At 45.0% G+C, this 19,839-nt stretch overlaps 1 protein-coding gene across 1 annotated transcript in view; it reads right to left on the bottom strand.

The window, feature by feature from the left end:
- Positions 1-9,545: 9,545 nt before the first annotated feature.
- The window catches only part of MBD2 (methyl-CpG binding domain protein 2), a 53,133-nt gene continuing 42,839 nt past the window's right edge, over positions 9,546-19,839 (bottom strand). Inside the window, exons 4-7 of the mRNA XM_058676850.1 lie at positions 16,968-17,058; positions 15,649-15,826; positions 11,772-11,910; positions 9,546-10,029 (exon numbers count right to left, since the gene is read on the bottom strand). Coding sequence (XP_058532833.1) covers positions 11,784-11,910; positions 15,649-15,826; positions 16,968-17,058 — 396 coding nt within the window. The 3' untranslated portion in view covers positions 9,546-10,029; positions 11,772-11,783. The remainder of the gene's footprint in view (positions 10,030-11,771; positions 11,911-15,648; positions 15,827-16,967; positions 17,059-19,839) is intronic.

Genomic DNA, 19,839 nt, shown 5'->3' with positions numbered 1-19,839 from the left:
GTCCTAGTGAAAAACGACACCAAAGCCCAGTGACCTTTCCTGTTGGACAATACCTGGGCGTGTCTCACCCTGACGCCTGGAGGACAGTGTGTTCTCACTGATGGAGACAAAGCAATGGGATCCTTCCAGCCCTGCCCTGCCCATCTTTGGCTGATATTCACCTGTTTGCTTTCCCTACAACATCACTATGAATAGAATAGTCCTTAGTAAGTTCTGTGAGTCATTCCTGCAGATTCCTGGTTTGGGAGTCCCCTGCACGAGCAGCGGGTATCAAAAGTGAGAGTTCTCTTGCGGGACTCTCGGTAAAGGTTAAAACCTTGCACGACACCGATGAACTCCACCCAAATGCAATTATTTTTATACGTAATTGTCCACATGCCTGGAGAAACCTAAAACCTAGCCAAGATGAGAAACTCTTGACACTGGTACTAAGCAGTCACATGTGTGCGTCAGGCAGAGTCATGTTTCTAACACAGTCATTACAATGCGGTTGATGAGGCTTTTAGAAAGACACGTCATGCTCTTGGACCTTAAAAATGCAGGATTCATACTCATCGTAAGAAAAATAAGCTAATTTTACAGAGTACAGTAAAAATGAAAGTGCAAGAGCAGGGGAAAGCATGACACAAAAGAATAGCAAGAAGTGTGAGACAGAAGGCTAAAGAATTCATTGTGGTTGACTCTCCAACTGCCATTCCGCGCCCACATGACTAATCTAAGCCACCTGGGGTCACTGTAACCTACTTTCCCAATGACATGTTTCGGAATGGGCATGTTACCCAATGAGGAATGAGGGAAGCTGTCTAGGGGCTTCTAAAAAGCAGGCGAGAAAAGAAACAGTCCCTCTGGTCACCTTTATGTCTGGATATGTCACCCAGAATTGTCTTGCTGCTCAGCTGCGGCTGAAACCATCCGCGGAGGGGGAGACCAGAGCTAAATCCTGATAGCTTGCACCTGTCCTATGCTAGAATTAGCTTTTAGAAACACTTTATCTGAATTCCTTATTAAACCATAGGAGACTTACTTTTGTTACTTGCAGCTAATAGCAAATGACAGGTAGAATGCTCTCACACCTCCCCTTGCCAAAAAACAGAAATCCAAGCCCTAACTTCCAGAAACTGGTGTGACATCGCACACGTCAGACTCTATAGAGGGATTAAAGTTTCAGATCTTAAAGGAGATTATCCTGGATTACCTGAGTGAACTCTATTCAAATCAGCTCTAGAAAGCAAAGAACTTTCTCTTACTAGAATTGGAGCCAAAAACAGGAGATGAGACGTAGAAAGGCTGAAGATGACCATGAGCCAAGCAGTGCAGGTGGCTGCCAGTACAGAGGAGTGACTCTCCCTGAGTCAATCGGGAAACCAGGGCCTTATTCCTACGACAGACAGGCACCTGACCTCGGCCAGCAGCACACGTGCAAACAGATGCTCTCCCACAGGCTCCAGCTGAAATCCCAGGCCCTCCAAGACCTCCTCTCAAACTCACTGTGGAATCAGCTCAGCCAGATCAGTACTAGAACTTTTGACCCAATGAAATGATAACGTCCTAAACAAGGGCTCTGTTCAATTCCTCATGTCACAGTAACTTATACCAACAGCAATGGAAAACCACCACATCATGCCATGGCTAATGGAGGGTTTAAGTTGGAAGCATTCACAGGTGTGTAGATTAAAGAGTCAATCACTTGCGGGACACGGTGCGATAGCCTGGTGACTAATCCTCCACCTCCAAGTTCCAGGATCCCATATGAGCACCAAGTCCTGTCCCAGCTACACCATTTCCCATCCAGCTCCCTGTCCATGGCACGGGGAAGCAAGAGATGATGCTCCTGTGTGAGAGACCTGGAAGAAGCTCCTGACTCCTGGCTTCAGATCAGCTCAGCACTGGTTGTTAGTGGCCACTTGGGGACCGAACCTTCTCTCTGTAAATTTACCTTTCCAATAACAACTAGATCTTCAAAAAAAAAAAAAAAAAAAAAAAAAAGACTTGTTTTTAAAAGCCAATTAAGGGATTCAGACTGGTCTAAAGGATAAAGGCCCACTGTAAATGTGAATCAGAACATTGATTTTATCCAATGGTCTATGGGAAAGATCAGCTGGAAGGCTGGAGAGAGTAGAGGCAAAAACAGAAGGCACTGTAGAAATGACGAGTGTGGTCTGCTCACGAGTAGTAACAGCCGCAATCATGACAATGAGGAAGATTAAACAAGACTTCCAGGGACTGAGAGTTGGTGTTCAGTAAACCTGGAGTACTTCCCAGTTAGCACTAACTTCATTTTAGTTAAGTATAGGCATCCATGTATCATTTAACAAACAGCCAACAAGTGGGGGAAGCATGCAAGTGGAACCAGTGTACCAGTGGGCGGCTGTTGTGGCGGCCAGCCTTTGCCATGAGCCACATGCCATAGTTAATAAAGAAATGGAAGGGCCAGAGCTATGGTAGACATGTGGGAGATTCAGATGAAGCCCCTGGCTCCTGGCTTTGGACTGGCCCAGCTCTGGCTGTTGTAACCATTCAGGGAGTGAACCAATGAGTGGAAGGTTTCTGTCTCTCTTCTCTGTAACTCTGCCTTTAAAAAAAAAAAAAAAAAGAAAGAAAGAAAGCTTTTTTAAAAAATGAAAAATGTAAGACTTTTACCTGAGAATATGAGATTGAGTTATGAACATCTGTTAAGAATCCTCTGTGTACTGGTTCTTCCCCAAATGTCCTCTACTACGTAGCTACCAGGGAGATCTCCGAGTGGGTTGTCTCCCTTCTTAGATTCTCAGCCACACTCTTCTTGCCCCTCTGCTGATACTTGAGAAGATGGTAGTAGACCTGTGGTGTTTTTTTTTTTTTCTTTTTTGAATTAGAGAAACAAAGATGTGCAAATCCCTGAACGAATTTTGCAGTTCCAGGAAAGCTGTGTGTTTTTGACTCATTGAGTAATAATGCATTTTACCCCTTCACGTTCAGTGTTTTCAGGGTGGAGTGACTAATTCATTTCCGTCTCGCAGCAGCTTCTGATACGCCAAATTCTGCTTTGTTCAAAAAGCCACAGTTGTTCTTAAAAAACAGCAGCCACAGCTGCCAGGTTGTGGCTCTCATTTCTGGTCCTGCACTGAGTGACTCTGCAGTTCAGGGGGCACTGCTCCCCACCGGACAGCACACTCCCCGGGCCGCCGTCTGCGCCCTCGCCTCATGCTGCCCTTGCCAAGTTTTCACACAACCACATTACGTGAAGTCTCAAGCCTTTGTGCAAAGCAGACTGTGTCCAACAAGCCACGTGGACAGCTTGTTTTCAACTTCCCCCTGCAATGTACACAACCGCCACTGTGGCCCTGTCACTACAAGGAGTGTCCACCCAGGGAGCAAAAATGAACACCCTACAGCATTCCAAACTGTAAAAAAAAATCATTAAGGTCTCATTTTATGATGGAAGTTACTACCACTGATAAAATACGTTGTATGTGGGGCACTGTTAGGAGTTTTGCTAGTATTAAAGCCCTAAATCAGGGCCAGCCATGAGCAGCCTACTGGCTAATCCTCACCTAGCACGCACCAGGATTCCATATAGATGCCAGTTCTAATCCCAGCAGCCCCACTTCCCATCCAGCTCCCTGCTTGTGGCCTGGGAAAGCAGTCGAAGATGGCCTTGGGACCCTGCACCCACACCACATGGAAGACCTGGAAGAAGCTCCTGGCTCCTAATTCGCTCAGCTTCGGCTGTTGCAGCCACTTGGGGAGTGATTCAGCAGATGAAAGATCTTCCTCTCTCTCTCCTCCTCTGTGTTTATCTGACTTTTCAATAAAAATAAATATTCATTGTGGGGAGCAGCTGACCCCACACGGACAAAGGCCTTCAAGATGGCGGCTGGCCGAGTGCCAGGAGGTGGGACTTGTCTCGTCAGTAGGCAGGCAGGAAGTACAAGGATAGGCTAATCCTCCTCCGCTGCGATTGCTGGCCTATCAGATAGCACCCCGTGGACCTCGGGGAGAAGTGATTGGTGGAGAACAGTGTATAACCAGCCTGCTTTCGGCAATAAAGCCCTTTCGTTCGCCTTCCCTGTTTTCATTGGTTCGTTTATGTATGTTTGTTCAGTGTGTGTGTGTGTGTGTGTGTGTGCCGGTTGCAGTGGCGGTTCCTGTTTTTACCAGGCCCTAGAAATTCCTCGTCATTTTAGTGTCGCTGCAGGGTGGCGACAATTCATAAAAGAGCCCTAAATAAAAATGAAAACACAGACCGCCGATAATCTGATTTTGTATGTACAGCCTATCACAGAATACGCTTTCATGAACACGGTGAAATCATTTGAAGCCCACAGGAGTTCACTGTTCCTTGCTCCACCTTCCCTACTGAGAATTTAGCAACTATGGAAGCCACTGCTGGAGAAGAGCCCAGGTCACAAAATATGTTCAATGGCAAGAGAGCAAGCTCCTCAACTCCTGGCATGCCAGGACTCCAACTGAGTGCGGAGTTGCAGCTGTGGTCTCAAAATTCTTCATAATAAAATCATTCCAAAAGCAAAAGCCTATGTTCCCAACTTATGGATACATTTATAAATGATATATGAACTATTCTGCCAATATGTACATAAAACACTCAAAATTAACAACACCAAGAATGTCTTAAAAACAAGTATTTGAAAGTCAAATATTTTCCCTACCTCCAAGCCTTGCACACACATATTAGACTATGCATTTTCTCCACAGCCCAGAGGTCTACTCATGTCTCTGGCCTGATTGCTCAGGGCATCAACTTCACAAGGCAAAAAGCTCAAAATACTACAGTACAAAGAAAATGCAAAGCCCATGTAAGAACCACTCCCACTATTCTGTGACGAAGAAGCTGCACCTGTTCCCACGTCTTACACGAGACAAATAATTACAGCAACAATTCTCAGAAGAGTTCATTGGAAAAGCTCTGACTATTCACACGTAAAAGCACATTTCCTCTGAAGAATCACCTGGCCCCTGTAGAAGCTCTTAGCCCACACTGAGCCTGCATTCGACAAACCAAATTCTATTGTTGTAAAATAAAAAGGAGCTGCAGACCTGAGTGGGACACAGTGTGCAAGAGTGGCTGTGCTGTAGACAGTGTACCTCCATACCCAGCCATTTCCCCTTTGCAGCTTCCTGGCTTGGGAAGTCACTCGACTTCTCTTGGTCTTGAGTTCCTTTACTTTTTTATTTAAACACATCTTTATCATTACTCGAGAGACACAGTTACAGAAGAGAGACAGAGACTGTCTATCCACTGGTTCGCTACTTCAATGACCACACCAATCAGAGTTGGGCCGGTCCAGATCCAGATTCTTCCAGGTCTCACGTGGGTGCAGGTGCCCAAGCACTTGGGCGTCCTCTGCTGCTCTCCCTGGCCATTAACCAGGAGCTGGATCCAAAGCACAGCCACTGGGACTCGTACAGGATGCTGTAGGTGGAGGCTTAGCCTGTCACGGCACCAGCCTGATTCCTTGGCTCTTAAAATGATGACAAGAGCAAGTTCCTGTTACACGGTTTCTGATTAAAACTCAAAGATGACAGTCATGGAAGCCAAAGTGTTTGTACACATTATAAAATGCATTATAGGCCCAGCGGCATGGCCTAGCGGCTAAAGTCCTCGCCTTGAACGCCCCGGGATCCCATATGGGCGCCGGTTCTAATCCTGGCAGCTCCGCTTCCCATCCAGCTCCCTGCTTGTGGCCTGGGAAAGCACTCGAGGACAGCCCAATGCACTGGGACACTGCACCCGCGTGGGAGACCCGGAGGAGGTTCCTGGTTCCCGGCTTTGGATCGGTAAAGCACCAGCCCGTTGCTGCTCACTTGGGGAGTGAATCATCGGACGGAAGATCTTCCTCTCTGTCTCTCCTCCTCTCTGTATATCTGACTTTGTAATAAAATAAATAAGTCTTTAAAAAAAATAATAAAATAAATATAAACAAAAAAATATCATAATAAATTTAAAAAATTAAAAAATTAAAATGCATTATAAATGCGAAGAAGTTAAAGCGGGGTAAGGTGGCACTTGGAATGCAAACAACTCGTGCTGAAGTATGTAGTACCGTCTGGCCACTCTGTGCTGAGTTCTTCCTTCCAACGTGACGTGGAGGCACTGGACGCTGCCTTGAGTGTCTGGGTCCGTGCCCTCCATGTGGGAGGCCCAGGCAGAGCTCCTGGCTCCTGGATTCCACCTGACCTAGCAATATCTATTACAAACATGTGGGGAGAGGACCAGTGTATGCAAGGCCTCTCTTCCTGTCAATTTGTCTTCCAAATAAAGATCATAAAATATTTTGCCTTTCTCTAGTAAAAACAAAGCCAAATAATTTAAAAACAATTACATAAAATGTCATGTGTCCTATGAAGAAAATACGTTAAAATTCATTAAGTTAAAATTTAAAAGTCCATCCCATGAAACATAGATTGGTAGTTTCCTGTTCCAAGTCCCATCCCCTTGGCCGCTCCTGACAAATTCTAAGACTGATGTTCTGCTCACGAGATGTGTCAGTAGAGTGACCGAGCCACTGTCTCAGTGGCAGTGAGAGATGTGTTACTATGGAAGCCTGGACCTTTCAGGGACATGCTTCTGACTGAAGGCCCTGTGTCCAGGAAACGCCACCGTGAGTTATCCCTCGAGGATGAAGTCATTGAAGATGACTTACACAGACATTTTTAAAGCTTCAAAATTTATTGCTGTACATTTTCTCATAGCATTTCACTATGGAAATACTAATAGTGCAAATATTTATTCTGGACTTTGATAGCATTTAGAGATCACAAAGCTTTTTGATATCTCTTGCAACCATTTATGAACATCTATGTTGCTCAACTGAGATCTTAAAATTTCAAACAGGTAATCATATCCAGAGAGATGACACGATAGTCCCTAGACCTCACTTCTGAAGAAAAAGGCAACAAGGCACAGGAAGACACCAGGGCATTCCCTCTCTTAGCAGCACAAACATCTTCCAAATATTTTCCAACCACATGACTATTCATTCATAAATTCATCCAACAAATGTTACCAACAAGCTATTTTGTGCCAGGTCCTGCGCCAGCCCCTAGGGACATTACAGTTACAAAGTAGGAACAGACATGCAAAAAAAAAAAAAAAAGAATCACAATGCAATACAATAAAGTGCTTCCACAGAGGTATTTACAAAGTACAGTGGGAACTTGGAAAAGGGAACCCGGTATCTGCCTGGAGAAACTGGGGCTGTCACAGGGGAGCCCGCCACTGAGCTGATACAATCAGGAATTTGCCACAGAGAAGGCAAAAGTTGTTTCAGGTAAAGGAACAACAGGTGCAATGACTTGGGGGCCCTAGGGGTGCTGCAAAGAGCAAGTACCTGGTGGTTCTTAAGCCAAAGGCGCAACGTGGAGAAGAGCAGAGTGAGCCAGGCGGACCCAGGGCATGGAGAGCCTTTGGCCATTCTTCCATTAGCTCAGCAAGCAGGTACTGAGGGCTTACTCTGTGCCACGCCCTGGGCTAAGCACTGGGATCCAACAGGAAACAAAACAGACACAACCTTACTCTTGCAGAGCTTACATTCTAGTAGAGTTAGACCCCCCCCCCAAAAAAATCAATAAATAAAATACAGAATCAGAAAATTTCTGCAATGGAAATATACAGGATACTAAGACAGAAAAGAAAGTGTTATGGGGTAGGCATAAAAACGATCTGCAAGAAAAATGAGAACAGTGTGTGCTCTGATGTGAGCACTCACTATGCACCAGGCACTAGCTACACGCTATTAATGGTATCTTACTGAATCCTCACAATAACTCTATGAGGTAGGTATTATTATTCCTATTTTATTGAGGAAGAACACGCTCAAAGAGATAAAGCAACCGAACATATCACACAAAACAGTACCAAAAAACTTGAAAAAACAAAAAAACACAACACAGGATTCTGACACAGCTTCTCCTCACTTCAAAGTGCTTGCGCTTGAAACTTATTCTAAGTGGCATACCAAGAGGGTTAAGGACTTCTGAGCAAGGAAATGCTTCGGTCACATCTGTCTCGAGGAGCACTCTGATGACCACACAGACGACACGGAGAGGAGGAAGGAACCGTGGACAGGGAGAGTTCAAAAGCAGCCACTGAGAGCCCAGAGGAAAGGGGCCACGCGCCCGGGCAGTGTGGCTGTGCCGTGCACAGAACGGTGCTGTGAGCAGTGAGGTCACCATGGTGCTTCACTGACAGGACACGACGGACAAGTGAAGGGTGGCATTTGGGATTCCCGCTAGACCTCTGCCCTGGGCAACTAGAAAAGATGGTTTGCTTTTCCCCAGGCTGGGAATGCAAGGCAGTGCTGGGTTGTAGCGGGACATGATGAAAGTAATTGTGGACAAATGTCCCGTGAGTACACCGTGAACACCCTGGACTCGTGAGATGGTCTCCACGGGACACTATGTAATGGCTTTCATACTTTGTTCTCCACCTGAACAGAGGTGGAGAAAAACTCAATGTTTTATAGTGTATCCAGTGTGTTTTTGCTTTTACAAGCTGTTATATAAAAGCATGAGTATCTTGGTAGGATTGATTTGTAAAAAGAACAAATGCTAAGATGAAATTATTCCAAGCCTCATTACAAACAAAAAATCATGGACTTGGAGGAAGAGCAGAAAACTAATCATGCTAGCATTAAAAAAGGAATATTAAGTCCCTTCTTCCACAGCAGTGCCCTCTGCCAATCAAACTCCAACAGTCTTCCCTGCTTACCCAGCAGAAGGACTGGTCCAAGGAAACTGTGGCTTAAAGGACCAACAATCAAAGGAAATGTGAATCAGGAGTTCCAAGAAGGGTCCACATGGCCTGGCTTCCAGGTGCAGAAGCAGCGCAGCCCACACCTGAGCAGCCACAGCCTCCCTTCCCCGGGACGGCAGGGGCAGCAGCAAAGATGAGGAAATGGAAAAGCAACAGGGAGGCGGGGTGGATCACGCTGTGGACCACATCATCAAAGTCAATCAGTACATGAGAGTACACAGCAAGTACATGGAGGCTGTTTCTGCTATTTTCATTTGCTTATAATCATCCCTTCCTTTCCTGATACTGGATAAACTTGGGCAGATTTAAAAATCTATGTCCTAGTGTAAAGCCAACTCTGGTAAGCCAGCTGGCAAGAAGCCTGAGCACTGAGTTACATTCATGAGTTTCAGCAGAAACTCACCAACCGGTACAGACTTGGGTAAGTATTATAATCTGGCTCATTAGGCAACTTTGCTGCCTCTCCCTGTACCTGTTAACTTAGTCAGCCAGCGGACATGAGGAAAACAGTGGACATGGTCTTCTTGTAACCCCTGAAGGGTACTGGTGTACCTAATTCACAGCAGAGGAGAGAAAAGCCTTGCTTTTATAGAACTACCAAAGAACTGACCACAGGCAAGGAAAAAGGGTACACCTGCTAAGTGACAACCTAGAAATCCTGGTGACGGCGCAATCGTCACCATGTCTGGAGGCTCAAGCACGTGTGCAGTGTCTTCCACTTCCGTGTCGGCAGCTCTGGGCCCAGTGCAGGGCTACCAGGCATGCTCTTTAACAGAAAGAATTCCAATCAGTCTGTGAATATAATCATTTATTCGTCTTTACAGTGATGATGGAAGAAATGTACAGGTGTCCTCTTTCAATAAAGTATAAAAATCTGCTTATATACAGTGAAGTCACAATAATCTTTAATTGGGAAATTTATTTGGTATTCCTGATCTGTTCATATTAAAACTGGAGGGGAAACAAATATTCCATGTTAAGTGCTACATTTCCAGTAGATTGCACCTGGCATCAAAAGCTCAGCTTCATCTTAAAGGTCCTGCTTGATATTACAAAAGACTAATTTTAAGTCCTAGGACTCAAAATAAACATCATTTGTTTGAATAATAGATATATACATCAAAAATACATCTAAAAAGGCATTGGTTAGTGCTATTAAAAAGCTCTATATGTGTGCTCGGGTACACTGTTTTCTTACAGGCAAAAAAAACCCAGTTTGAAAACATTCTTGTTCAATTTCTAAGAATTTGCTCTTGGGGAAAGTCGAAAATTACCTGTAAGGAAAAAGAAAGACAAACTTCAGTGATTCAATGCTTTCTCATGTGCAGAGCTCTTCCACAGTCAGACATTGAAGTCTGCTCAGAACCCTGTTTTAGAAGCCTTGCTTACCACTTAGAGCACTCTGTAAATACAAGGTGCTCAACACCTCATTGTTTCATGTTTTATTTCGATAATAACCTTTACTATCCCACTTTCAAAGAAATCATACGCACCCCATTGTAGGTTCATGCAAATAGTTTCCATCTCTCAAATCAGGGAATTCAAAACAATATTAGTAACAGCTAAATCCAAACACATGATGAGAAAATGTCTACTCAGTGGTTATTTTACTTTGCAATGATTCACTGTAATGTGCAGTACTTAGAGATGACAGATACACATCAAGTTTTCCTGTTTAATCTGGATGAAATGGTCCTCTGTAATTGCACACTGAACTGTTTATGTCTGATCCAATATTTCATTCCTGGTTTTTTTTTTAATTTTTACTTTTGATGATTATTTAGTTGATTAAGGTCATTTCTGTTTATTTTTATAGCTATCTTCTTCTATGATCATGGCGTTTCTCTGACACCTCCACCTGAGCTTAACCGATGTTCCACCTTGCTAACCAGCACTACGAAGAGCCACCCCATGATGACTGGAAGAGAAATGTTCACTAGAAAGTTCCAGTTCCATATCTTAGGAAGCAGGTGAAGCTGGCCATGTTTCTCATGAAGCAACCAGCACCTCTTAAGGCTCCCCTACTCCCTGCAGCAGCAATGGGAACCTTGGAAATGAGCCCACCTATTCACAGCATTGACCTTTCCCTGGATCCCCACTGGATTTACAGTGATCAAAGTCTTTAATAATGTACAGAATGATTAATCTTTCACATATTCTCCGACCCGCTGCAGTTGCTGCACACCAAACATGTTTTTTGTCCCCCATTTCTTAAACCATGCTTCTCCTTTCTGTTCTTCCAGAATTTCAGACTTCAACTCATCCGGACCACGCCGACCCACCCTTCAGGCTCAACAGGTCACGTCGCACGTAGGTTTGTTGACCTTCGTATCTTCCCCAGCCCCTCTCTCACTTTTGGCTTCAAGTAAACAGAGAAGGGGAGGCAGAAAAGTCACATAAGGTCTGCTAAAATGTAACAGGATGGAACCTGGGAAGCAGGCTGTGGCCGCTGAGGTCCAAGCATCCTCACGCACAGAGAGCACACATCCCCTGGGGCAGAGCCCGGAAACCCTTCTGTGGGTTCAAGTGATAAAACCACATTTTTGTGATAAAAAAACAATTTTTTTCCTAAGGTAATAATGATACTTTTCAATGTCCTTCTTAGTTTGCCTTCATCAGGTCAGTGCTAGGAAGAACCCAGAAAAAGAGGTGTTGCCTCATTTGCAGCATGATTTGAACGAAACTGTGTCCTGAGAGCCCAATGCTGTAGGCCAGCTGCCGTCACTCTCCACAGCCGCACTCCCCACCTGCGCAGAGCCCGTCTCTTTTGCTCTGCCTTTCCCTAGTGATGTCATGGAGGTTTTCCAGCTGGCTTTAACACGGGAGGGAGGCCGATTGCTCACAGATGACGTGAATGTCCTCCCAGAAGATAAGGGATGGAGTGACCTGTCCAACAGCCCACATGCATCAACCTGTAACAGCAGACCTCTAGTGCACTGCCCAGGAGGCTACAAAGTGAAAACCACAGCAAAACAAAGCCTACGACGTGCCATGCCTCCTGCCCGCGCCCACGCACCTGATCATTCGCTTAGGCTTCATCTGCACTGTCCATTTCAACATCCATCTCCTCTGTATCTGCAGCTCGGGACAAGATGTCTGCCATCAGTGCTTCTTCCAATTTCTTGCGTACTTGCTGTACTCGCTCTTCCTGTTTCCTTTTCAAAAACAAAAGAAAGATATTGCAAATTCAGCAAGTGGTGAAAACGCAAAGAGCTCCAAAGTTCATCCTTGCAGCTGCTGCCGTGGCGTAGCAAACAAACTCACGGCTTGTGGTACCACCATCACATAGGGGTGCTAGCTCACGTCGCAGCTGCTCAACGTCCAAGCCAGTCCCCGTGCTAATGACATGAGAAAGCAGTGGAGGGTGGCCCAAGTCTTTGGGTTCTTGCACCCACATAGGAAACTCCTGGCTCTGGATTGGTCCACCTCCAGTCACTGCAGCTACTTGAAGAGTGGTGGATGAAAGATCTCTCTCTCTCCACCACCCCCATCATTATATGTGTGTGTCTGTGTGTGTGCGCACATGTGTGTACATATATATATATATAAAAATTTTTAAGTGCAACATTATTTCAAATTTACTCAATTCGTGAGAAAAATACATTTCCTCCGCCTTAGTCTTTGCAAGGTTACATACACACTCACAAACCAAGCCAGGCCAACAAGCCTTGCCCAAGAGCAAAGGTCCTTCATCTCAATGAGAATTCTGGAATGAGCAGATCTCAGTTGAGATTTCTCCTCAATCAATTTCAATTTTCTCAAGTATGTGAAGTTTTGGGGTTATCCTTATAAAGGATGACAGGAATTACTCGGAAACAGGGACGTAAGAGTGAACACAGCAGAGAGCAGGGCAGCTGAGGAGGATGCCACTTGAGACACCTGCACCTGGCTCAGAGGGCCTGGGTTGGAGTCCAGCTTCCTGCTAATCTACACCCTGAAAGGCAACAACAGGTGACGGTTCAAATTCGTGGGTCCTGTCAACGCTGTGGGAAACCTGGCTGAGCTCTGGCTCATGGCTTCAGTCTGGCACAATCCACACTACTGTGGGCATTTCAGAAGTAAACCAGTGGACAGAAGCTCTCATTCTCACGCATGCAGTCTCTTTGTCTACAACCAGATTTCTTAATAAAGTAAAATATTGTTTTAAAGATTTATTTGTAACTCTAAATTAGAGAGAGATGGAGAGACACACAGGGGAGGGAGAGGAAGAGAGGGAGAAATGAAGGACAGAGAAGGGTAGAGAGAGATCCTCCATCCATTGGTTCAATCCCCCAAATGGTTGCAATGGCCAGGGCTGAGCCAGGGCAGAGCCTGGAGCTCCATTCAGGTCTCCGTTAGGGCAGTAGGGGCCTGAGGGTCTGCACCATCTTCCACTGCTTGCTTCGGCCAGCAGCAGGGAGCTGGATGAGGAGAGAAGCAGGTGTACTGGTGCCTGTGTCATGGGCAATAGCCTTATCTGCCATACCCCAATGCTGGCCCCTAAAATAACATTTTTTAAAAAATTACAAATTAGGGGCCAGATGTGCTGGCCTAGCAGCTAAAGTCCTCACCTTCAACATACTGGGATTCCATATGGGTGCTGGTTTTAACCCTGGCAGCTCCCTGGATGGGAAATCCCGCTCCCTGCTTGTGGCCTGGGAAAGCAGTCGAGGATGGCCCAAAACCCTGGGGCCCTGCACCTGTATGGGAGACCCGGAATAGGATCCAGGTTCCTGGCTTCAGATTGGCTCAGCACTGGCCGTTGGGATCACTTGGGGAGTGAATCATCAGATGGAAGATCTTCCTCTCTGTTTCTCCTCCTCTCTGTGTATCTGACTTTGCAATAAAAATAAATAAATCTTAAAAAAAAACTCACATGAAAGATGTCCTGCCTACAATAGGGCGAGAGAAGTATTTTACAAAAAAAAATAATAATAATTAAAAAAATTTTAAAAGATCATGCCATAAATATTTCTGTGTGTTCATGATTACAAAGGGCTCTCATGGGTGACAGTAACTCCACAATTCAGCAGAAAATGTTAGTATACATCTGATCTTTAAGAAGCAGAAAAACATTTACAGCGAGCTCCCTGCAAGGGTGGGAGGGAACACCCAAACACATTTCTTGCAAGCCAGGCAAAACCAAAAGAAATTCGTATTCAAAACCAAGCAGAGAAGAGAAACTCAGGAAACCTAAGAGCAGAGAAAAGACTGGTAAGTAAAGGTCTTGGTGATAAAAACATGGAAGATCATGATCGGAACATAGACCTTGAACTGAAAATGGACAAAGTTGCATGGCAACCGGAAGAGTGACAATGATGGAAAGAGGTGGAGCAGCCACAGGCAAGGAGGAGACCCCGCAGCAACCCTGAGGGCTGCACTAAGGGGACGGGGGCCTCTGACTATCAGTCACCGAGACAATGTGGTCCGCCAGCACGGCGCTGGTGCTGACGCCACCAACAGCCCCGTGCTCAGTCAACACCCACACCACCACGGGATCCCCGCTGACTGGGTACTCATTCCAAAGTTCACAAGAACTCCTGGCCTGAGGAATAAGCCAGTCACTAAAGCTGATCATAAATGTCACGCATTCTCCTTAATCTCACACTTGCTTTAAAGATCGCACGCCCATGCACTCAAAGTGCCTAACTTTGAGCTATTTCATGTATTTGCAAAAGGAATTACTTAAAAACTGAGGAAAGGCCTTCCAATTATAAAACTAGTTAGACTCATGCACTTCAAAGCACATTTATGTCACAACAGCAAAATACAAATAGAAAATACGCTTCGCTGTGACATGATTCCAAGGTGCCATCTGCTGGTTCTGTGCAGGAAGGCTACTCCAGCAGAGCTGACTGGCACCTAGAGGGGCGGGCCGAAGCACTTGGCGCAGAGAGAACAGCTACAGCATCAACGCAAAGGACAGACTTCGTAAATCTGCATTTCTTCACTGTCATACCACCGGGAATCTTCCTGCTACTCCTGCGCCTGCATTCAGCTCATGTCAATTTGAGCGGCTTGGTTTTAGCTTGCTGCTAAAAACCTCATTTGTGGCTCAGACTTAGAAAGAACAAACTATGGTAACAGTTGTGATCTGTGCCCTTTCTTCATTCCTGGCTGCTTTACTGCTCTGCCCTTGCTTGGTCTTTCTCATTTGCTTCTCATTTTGCAGGTGTGTGTGCATTCGCTCCTCTTTCCTCCACTCCGCAGGTCACCCTGACTCTTTGAAACAAAATAAAGGAGAGACAAATCTCTAAACCAAACTCAAGTGAAGTAAACAGTATCAAGATAACTTAATTGAACTTTGAAAATATAACTGGGTCTAAGAGAGCATTTGTATCTGCTTTTCAAAAAGAATGTTTTGCAAACACCAATGCAGAAACAATCATAAAAGACATGACTGAATGGGGGCCAGAGTTGTAGCACAGTGGGGTAAGACACTACTTGTAACACTAGCACCCCATTTCACAGTGCCAATTCAAGGCCCACCTTCCAATCCAGCTTCCTGTTCATACACGTCGGTGGGCTCCCACCACCTACACTGGAGTGAACCAGCACTCTAATCTTTGAAACTGACATACACATTTTTAAAAGTGCATTAATGGGTGAAAGGGACTCAAAGAAGCCCAGATAACACACAGTACAAAGTGAGGCATAGAGAAGACAATTGACCCAGGACCTGACTTTAGGTCATGCCTGGGGGGCAGGGGGGTTACTCTTGACATATAACACTTCTTCATCAAACATGTGCTTGTGACAAAAGCCATTTATCACATTTCATGAATTTCAGAAAAAGCTGTTAGGAAAAAAAAAAGTAACACACTTTTCCAGCTGACTGGCTGGATATGCCACCGAGTCTGCAAATCAAGCCAATGTAAAAAGCCCACGTTTGAGACCATGGTAGACGACCTTACCTAATGTCTTCGTCTGTGACAATGAAAGCTTTGCAGAGGGGCTGAGAGGTGTTCAGCCAGACAGCGGGGTTCTTCTCCACGGCGGCAGAGACCTGGCCCGTGATGGGTGCAGAGCTCGTGTGCAAAGCGCTGGCGACAGCAGACAGCAGGGTCTCATCGTTACTCCCCGGACCGACTCCTGCAATGCGGAATCCACAGGCTTACAGCAAAGCTCTACGAACCGAACAAACTTATGACCTAGAACAACTGACTTAAGATCATGTGTTTAAAATTTACACAAGCAAAAGAAAAAAACAAGCAAAAATAAATAAAAAGACAAGAAATAAAATTTACACAAGCCAATCTAGCAAAGCATAAGAGCATATCCACTTCATAGATACTATACATAAAAATTAACATTAAGGAAATAGCAGTAAAAAGAGCTGAACATCCTAACAGAATTTCAAATAGTTTTTCCAAGGTACTGAATTGGCGAAAAGCAGGATCAGTTATTTCCATAATCTAAAGTCCACTGAACAGCCATTACATTATACTCAGATATCCCTGTTAATACTTCCTGATTTATCCTTGTCACTCCTAATATCTCAGCACTAATCCTGTTTCAGGACCTAAAAGATCCAATGCAAGTATGCTTTACCTGCCGCTAAATAAAAGACCTAAAACACTCCAGATTTGTATAATTCCTAATTGCACACCTCGATTGCTTGTAGGAGACTGATACCATGGCTAAATTTACATGCATTGCTTAAAGCATTGAATTTGTTGAATGTATTAAAACAATTAACTTCCAAGAATATTAACAGAAAAGACAACAGCTTAACCACTACTCACAAGCATTTTTGAACAAGGTTTGGAAGCTAACGTTCTGACACTCTGGGAAGCAGTATTTCTTTAGAACCATCTAGCCCGGAGCAGCATGCATCCAGCTCTCCCTCAGAAGCTCAGCTGCCAGCGCTCTCTCCGGGAAAAGATGAAAAGAGCTGGGCCAAGTGGCGCAGCGAGCAGGACACGGCGACAGGGGCGGCTCACCTGTCCTGTGCCACCAGCCAACAGAGGCTCACTCCGAGAACACCTGAACCCACAGCGCCACTCTCATACGGAAAACCATCTACAGTAACAAAGTACCGTGAAGCAGCCCCACAACACACACGTGTTTCATGCGTACTTCCCTTGAGTACATTACAACACAAGAGGTCCATGACCCAGCAAAGCACAGTGGCCCGAAGACAAAGGCGATTTTAAACCCACAGCATCAACTCAAGCTCCTGGCACACGGTAGGTGATTAATAAACCTCTGCCCAACTGAACTTGAATAATACCTTGAAGACCTTTAGGTAGTTCCATGGATTTTATAATTTGTTCTGTTACATCTGATGCACTAAGTCCTTGTAGCCTCTTCTCCCAGAAAAGCTGTAAGGCAAAATACCACTGTTAATGGAAACGTCCGTAACAAGAAAGTAGCGCATCGATGCTACTCAAGAACGAACTTTCAATCACCTTCAGTTGACTCCAATTTCTTTATTTCTTTTTTACGAAAAGCTTTATTATATGAATTATTTTTAACACATAATTTTTTCAGGAGACATTACTCAAAAACTGTTATTATGCGACCTACTCATTTCAGTATCACAGATGCCTGTGGGTTATATGTATAAGCTATAGATATAGTTGTTTGTAAATTATCTTTCAAATGTAATTTGAATTTCTGAAAGACTCATTTGGTATGAAAATTTTCATGATAAAACTTATCAGAGAAAACAGAATAAATAACAGCAGATATTACAGCCTTTATCCAAAACACTGGAGAAAATATTACTTCACACGCGTCATGCTTTCTAAGACATTGGAATTTAGGCGCATTGGCACACTTTAGTTGGGGAGAAAAAACCCACTTTTCCCCGACGTATCTCAGCACTGCCTTGCCTTCAAACTGTTCTGCTTGCACAGGGCTTAGGTTCCCATGGGCACTCACTCGAGCTCAGGGCGACATGCTAGACTCTGGGGGGCAGTCAGGGGACGTCCTCAAGCCTCCAGAGTCTACCAAGAGACAGCTGCTCAAGCGTTAGCTACCCCAGGCAGGTACGCGTTCTCATTTTCCAGTTTTTATGCTTTATTTTCTCACCTCACTCTATTTTTTGCACTCAGCACTTGTTTATTGAGCTCCTACTATGTGTTGTGCTTGTCCTGTGCATGCAACAGTCAGGAAGTGCACCTGTCCTGGCTCTCAAGCTTCACTTCTTTTATTGTCTGCGTCATATTTATACAGATTAAATCACCTAGGACTCCAGCCGTCGTCCTTTAACCCTGGGCACCAAGCTGGTGCTGCACAGACAGTGGTGTGACTCACTGAAAATGGCAGCGACTACACGAAGCCCGAGAACTTGGCATTACAGTTCCGACACCCACTACATTCCACTGAATGATGCTGGGCAAGCTCTGAAACCTCTCTCTCCAGAAGCTTCAATTACGCCCAGAGAGAGCAATGGCTACCAAGCAATGTTACTGTGGGGACACACAAGGCAACGCATGCCCAGCACATGTGAGATACCAAGCATGAGGTCCCTCCTGAGGCAGAGCATTTAAGAAACCAAGATTCTTCACATCTTCTTTCAGTGGTAAATCCACAACCCCCAGTTTAGGAACAGTAGGGGGGAAAAGGCAGTACAAAAACGTCCAGTGCGCATGTGCGTGCACTTGCACACCCCTCCTCTCACCCCAACATCCCTTCCCCAGCAGAGATAAGGAGCGTGGGAAAGACCAGAGAAGGAAAGCAAGCCAGTTTGAGAAAACCTTGAAGGGGTGAGGGTCACTTCCTTTTCATCTTTTTGATCACTGACTAGAAGCTAATAAACTGACCTAAATCCACTGAGAACTGGAACAGTCCTTACGACGTAAATGTCTGTGTACATTACGGTCCTAACTCACTGCTTCTCTATATGCGCCTTCGCTGATTCTTCCTGCTCTGCATTCTAACGTACGAGAGCTCCGGAAAACATCCACGGAAAATAAACACTATTTGAAAAGTATGCATGATTTTCATATCAAACTAAGTGTATCTTTTACATGCACTTTATCCATCTCAGTTAGCATTCTGCAGGACAACCAGGATGCCGTGTTACAAAAGCAGCTTCCTGGCAATCAAACCCGTTTACTTAACCCCGAACACAACTGCAGCACTTTATTTTCTTAACTGCTGTGGAATTAACTTTGGTTTTGGAGGATTTGTATGACTTATGAAGAACATGTGAACAACAAGATGAAGAGGAACAAGGTCACCAACAACTCCTCACAGTCCCACCCACACACGTAGCCCTGTTCTCACGTCCCAGGACCTCAGGCTAACACTGCTTAGTGTTAAATCATCCTTCCTCAGCATGGACTGTTTCACATGTACTGGCAAGAGATCTGTGCTATTTGGGGGAAATCAGAAAAGGACGATTTACAAGGAAGAAGCAACTCTAGGGGATCAACTGAAATGTTAAGGCTATTCAAGTGTCCACTAAACCAGAGTACCGTGCTGTGCCACAGGGACAGCTATCAAGCCGACAGCCACCAGCACCATCTAGGAACCTGCTGCTTGGTGGAAAACAACTTTTTGTCTACCAGACAGGCTTGTAGCAACCGTAACCCTGGAGAGACGATGAGCACTTCCATTGCAGAATCTGAGAAGGCTTTACAGGTAAAGCAAACTCCTGGGAAAAGTAGAAGAATTCTAGAAGCACTTACAACAGGAAAGACTACTCCAGCGCAGTGAACAGCTTGGGCAAAGGCAAGGACGTGGGAGCAGGCGTGCAGGCCAGTGCCCCAGGTGAGTCTACGCAGACTGTAACGATGCCAGCGGATCCCAAGGCCTCACGCCTAGAGTCTATTCCACAGGTGTGGGACTGGTGGCTAATCGTATGTTTCTCCCAGCACTTTAGGTGATTCTGATGCAAGTCCAAGGACCCTGGTTGAGTTTGCATTGAGAGGATGGTACTACACACAAAGCAGTAACACGCAGCAATCACCAGGATATACAAATGTGTTTATGTCAAAAAATATAAACATGTATTCTATCCTCCTTCTTCCAGAAGACTGGGGCAAGGTATTTGTTACCTTGTTACTTGATTGTGGGAGGAGACCTACTGAGGTTCATTTAAAAGCTTAAATAGAAAGGCTTGTGAGAACTTCTGTTTTATTCACTGAAACTAC

This window comes from Ochotona princeps, chromosome 18 (genome assembly GCF_030435755.1).
Source record: "Ochotona princeps isolate mOchPri1 chromosome 18, mOchPri1.hap1, whole genome shotgun sequence".
Taxonomy (NCBI): Eukaryota; Metazoa; Chordata; class Mammalia; order Lagomorpha; family Ochotonidae; genus Ochotona; species Ochotona princeps.
This window is presented reverse-complemented; position numbering and strand designations above follow the sequence as displayed.